The sequence below is a fragment of the Argentina silus genome (genome assembly GCF_951799395.1).
Source record: "Argentina silus genome assembly, chromosome: 11".
Lineage (NCBI taxonomy): Eukaryota > Metazoa > Chordata > Actinopteri > Argentiniformes > Argentinidae > Argentina > Argentina silus.
This window is the reverse complement of record NC_139665.1, coordinates 729,506-734,448: the sequence shown is the minus strand read 5'-3', so window position 1 is coordinate 734,448 and position 4,943 is coordinate 729,506. Positions and strand designations below refer to the sequence as shown.

General features: G+C 48.5%; 1 protein-coding gene across 2 annotated transcripts; it reads right to left on the bottom strand.

Moving 5' to 3' along the window:
- Positions 1–4,763, bottom strand: jtb (jumping translocation breakpoint). Of its 2 annotated transcripts, none has more exons than XM_083681080.1 (6): positions 4,494–4,763; positions 3,638–3,814; positions 3,411–3,451; positions 2,187–2,272; positions 1,957–2,036; positions 1–1,387 (listed from the first exon to the last, which is right to left on the bottom strand). In XM_083681080.1, exons 2-6 carry the CDS (start codon positions 3,733–3,735, stop codon positions 1,231–1,233), a joined length of 462 nt encoding a protein of 153 aa, XP_083537206.1. In that variant the 5' UTR covers positions 3,736–3,814; positions 4,494–4,763; the 3' UTR covers positions 1–1,230. The 2 variants fall into 2 exon arrangements, with proteins under 2 accessions (XP_083537206.1, XP_083537207.1); XM_083681081.1 differs by having other exon boundaries at positions 1,957–2,033.
- Positions 4,764–4,943: the final 180 nt, after the last annotated feature.

Here is a 4,943-nt window from a genome sequence, read left to right as displayed (position 1 = left end):
CCAATTTTTTTCAATGTATTCTTGCAGAATTCCCAACTCTTTGTCAGCTCAAAAAGGCATCACATTTTTCATAAAAATACATTATTTACAGTCAAAATGTAAAACCATGATAAATTCATTCATTTGTGCATCATGAACCAGTCTGAAAATACTGCCAATTCCTCTGTGCTCAGAGAGCCAATTTGAATGAACCGTTATAACGAGATTTTAACCTTAACCCTATCGATGAACAATGCAAGTCAAAGGAAAAAAAAAATCTGGTATGACAAAGACCAGCTTATGCATATTCCAATAAATACCGAGAGCCACCAGATTTGGAGTAAGAGCATCAACCAGAGAAGAGAATGACCAGACGGTCACGGTGCAGATGTCTAACAAAAATGACAAAAACAACATGGTGCACGTGTGACACATCTCCACACTCCATCCTCTCAGAAACCCTCCCGTTACAAAAGTTAGCGTTTGCATTCAGAACCAAGCCTGGTGGAACCTCCAACCGGGCACAAAGGTTTTCGACTCTTACAACCTATTTGATTGTTGACTTTCACCAACGCACCCTCACACACCTAAAGCAATGACAGAACCTAAAGCAATGATAGAACCTAAAGAAATGACAGAACCTAAAGAAATGACAGAACCTAAAGAAATGACAGAACCTAAAGAAATGATAGAACCTAAAGAAATGACAGAACCTAAAGAAATGACAGAACCTAAAGAAATGACAGAACCTAAAGAAATGATAGAACCTAAAGAAATGACAGAACCTAAAGAAATGACAGAACCTAAAGAAATGACAGTATGGAAGAATTTGAGGACGTCAGTCATCAGTACTCGATCCATAACACTGCAACACAACACCCCCCCCCCCCACACACACACACACACACGTAAGACTGCTTCAGGCTCAGAAGGTTCTCAGAGAACGTTTGAACGTTGCTCAGAGTGTACAAATGTATCCGACTTGTTTGCCATTTTTCATGATGCTTGTAACACAATAATCTTCAACTCAGGCCTCAGTCCAGATTTCTTATTCTAAAAAAATTAAAATGTTTGTGGCTGAATGAACCAATCAGGTGTCTGCTGCCCTCCTTGCATCGCCCCAGCCTTTAATGCAGTCAGTTCACGTTCAGCACATTCTCAGACGTCGTCCAAATCCTGGACAGGTTGAAATGCAGAGTTGATCTACTGTCTCTTAGTCCCTCTCCACTGGGAGCTGGTTCCGACCCGGAGCTAGATGGACTCGATCTGCCTGCGGACCTTCTCGGAGGCGAGCCGGTCCAGCGAACGTTGCCGAGCCACCACCAGGAGGGCGAAGAGAGCCGTGAGGCCGAGCATGGCTCCCTCAAACTTCCAGAACAGGTGCTCCTCCATCAGGCTGGAGCGGCAGCTAGAGGATGGAGGGAACCAGCATTTTACTGACGGAAAATAACAGACAGACTGACTAAATAAAGTTCAATGGTCATCATAGACCTCCACTCCTTTTATGTTTCCAATCATATCAGCCTACTACCTGCATATATGGTCTTTCATACCTTTGAGCTTAAATCTTGTATTATGAGTAGGAGAAAAGTACTTGAATCTAGTACGCTTATCTGCCTCAATTTGCATAAACAAACCATTGTTGTGGCGTATGCAGAAGTTGTTGTTTATGGTGGTTAACTTATCCAATCGAGAGACAGCTCCACATCATGACACGGCACAAAGGTCATAAAGAGCTAGGTCAGACTCTGGGAGGCTGCTGGAGGTAGAAATCAGAGGATGTTTGATAGCATTCCTCATTCCATTCATTACAATGAGCCCGTCCCCTGATTTCTACCTCTACCAGCCTCCCTTGACCAATGGAATGTTCCCAGAAGTGCACAGTGCAAGCTAGTGCAAGCTAAATCAAGCTAAATCAGGCTAAATCAAGTCCAAAGTGTTTGCGTTCTCCAGGTCTGCTGTCGGTGGGACTCTCACCTCTTGTACTCGTCTTTGTTGGACTTGGTGCAGTTGATCCTCTCCACGTACCCCGTCTGGCCGCACGCTGCCCATGACTTCTGGAGAGACCAGATGACGGTTAAGGGACAGCTACACACACACACAGCCACACACAGCCCCACACACACACAGCCCCACACACACACAGCCCCACACACACACTGCCACGCACTGTAGGAAGGGAGATGGACAACGAAACGACATCTCACCGACTGGAAGGCGTTGCACTGGAAGCATTCAGCCGCCACCACAAACTCCTCCACTTGCCAGCAGGGGGTGCTCAAAGGCCGTGCCACTGAAACAGACAAAACACAAACGCTCTGACACAAGGCCTCAAAATCTCTGGGAACGGTTGAGAGATAAATAGAGAGATACAAATTGTGCTGATGACACAACCAGAGGCACACTGTTCACCCTGACAACCAGAGGCTCACTGTTCACCCTGACAACCAGAGGCTCACTGTTCACCCTGACAACCAGAGGCTCACTGTTCACCCTGACAACCAGAGGCTCACTGTTCACCCTGACAACCAGAGGCTCACTGTTCACCCTGACAACCAGAGGCTCACTGTTCACCCTGACAACCAGAGGCACACTGTTCACCCTGACAACCAGAGGCACACTGTTCACCCTGACAACCAGAGGCTCACTGTTCACCCTGACAACCAGAGGCTCACTGTTCACCCTGACAACCAGAGGCTCACTGTTCACCCTGACCACACCACCGTCCTGCTGCCTGTCCACCACACCACCGTCCTGCTGCCTATCCACCACACCACCACCCTGCTGCCTATCCACCACACCACCGTCCTGCTGCCTGTCCACCACACCACCGTCCTGCTGCCTATCCACCACACCACCACCCTGCTGCCTATCCACCACACCACCACCCTGCTGCCTATCCACCACACCACCACCCTGCTGCCTATCCACCACACCACCGTCCTGCTGCCTATCCACCACACCACCGTCCTGCTGCCTATCCACCACACCACCGTCCTGCTGCCTATCCACCACACCACCGTCCTGCTGCCTGTCCACCACACCACCGTCCTGCTGCCTATCCACCACACCACCGTCCTGCTGCCTATCCACCACACCACCGCCCTGCTGCCTATCCACCACACCACCACCCTGCTGCCTATCCACCACACCACCGTCCTGCTGCCTATCCACCACACCACCACCCTGCTGCCTATCCACCACACCACCACCCTGCTGCCTATCCACCACACCACCACCCTGCTGCCTATCCACCACACCACCATCAGCGCTGCTCTGAGAAAGGCTCGGCTGCGTACGTGTGAAGAGAGTCGGCCACGTCTGGCTTTGTTGTGGCAGCATCACGTCAACACTGTAGGCCCCATATTCCCTGGCTAATAATAAACATAGGATATATTCTTCTGAAATGCAGATAAAAGGAGAAGTCGTACCTGTGGTCTTCTCCTCACTCAGAAGAGCTGCGCCAAACACTCTGGAAACAGACAGAAACATGGGACAAGTCAGGGGAGGCTGGCGGAGGCAGAAATTGGAGGACGGGTATCAAACATGCGTCATTCCATGCCATACAATGAGCCTGACCTCCAATTTTTACTTCCACTGGAGGCAATGTAGGGAAAAGAGCTTGACAAAGTAAAACCCAAAACACCATAACACCCACCTCAGAGACACTAAACCCCAGAAGAGAGCGTGCAAGGCCAGGATCTTGGGCCTCAGGCACGTCATGGGGATCCTGCAGTCACTCTCCATTCTCCCCATGCAGGTGTGTGTGGGGGGGGCCACAATTACAAGCAGGGCTGAGAGCTCGTCATCATCTACGGCCCCAAATGGCTGACACCTGGGACACAATCAAATAAGCAACACATGAACGTCAAAGCACACACAATGAACAAGGAGGTAACTAGCTTCACCAACTAACTGTCATTTGCAGTTACTTTATCCTCCTACCTGGATGCTAAATGTGGCGATCACTGTAGGTAGGCCAAGCAAGCTTATCTTCTTCTAACCGTTAATCTTATTACAGTTTATTCAACTGAAGCAGGAGCTTGGTCCTCCGGTCGGACCGGGAGGGACCAGCCCCGGCTGCTGCTCCATACACCGACCCTGTAATGCGGTCTGGTCTGATGGTCTATTGTCTTACTTTGCTCGGCTCAATGTTTATTAAAAATCTGGATAAGCACCAGGAAGCTTTCTGCCCTAAACTCTGCGTTTAAATCCTATAACCCTAATTAGACAAAAGATCTGTCATTTACTCGCTCATAAATTTGGATGAAATAAACCATCGGACTTTGAAGCATGCGTGGCCATATGGGAACCGCTAGCCAGCTAACCCTAACCCGTGGTGTTGCCATCCGAATAGATTATTTAGTGGGAATGTGTTGATGTAAAAGCTCTGATGAAGGTGTTGGAAAGCAGATCGCTGAGTTGTGTTAAAGCAGCGAGGTTTAAAACCACCGAGGAGGCCGAACTCACTCTGACTTGATAAAGATAGCTACCTACTCGCTGGTTATACTCACCAAAAAACCCATGTGAAGCTGTAAAAAAATAAATTAAATTAAACGTTTAACGGCAAAGATCTTTAAACACATCTAACTGCGAACTGGAGTGATGTGTGTGTTGGTCTGGTGTGATCCGCCGCCGAGCCCGTTAGCGCTCAGCCATCTTGAGCCATGTCACGTCGGACGTCATGACGTCACCTAATCACGGGATGGCGTTCCGACAGGACGTTCACCGTGACGTCATCTCATTCGCAGTTGTTTACCATTTAGCCTGCTAGCGTTTTGTTTTTGCAGTCCAACTGTCTTTTAATGACTTTGCAGTTGTTGGACAACAATAATCGATAAATAGGTTATTAACGATACCACAGGTGTACTAGAAAGTTTATTAAAGCACAAAAAAACAATCACAGCGAGAACAGGAGAGACAAAAATAGGCGAATTAAAACTGTCCCGTCAAAGGGGCGTGTC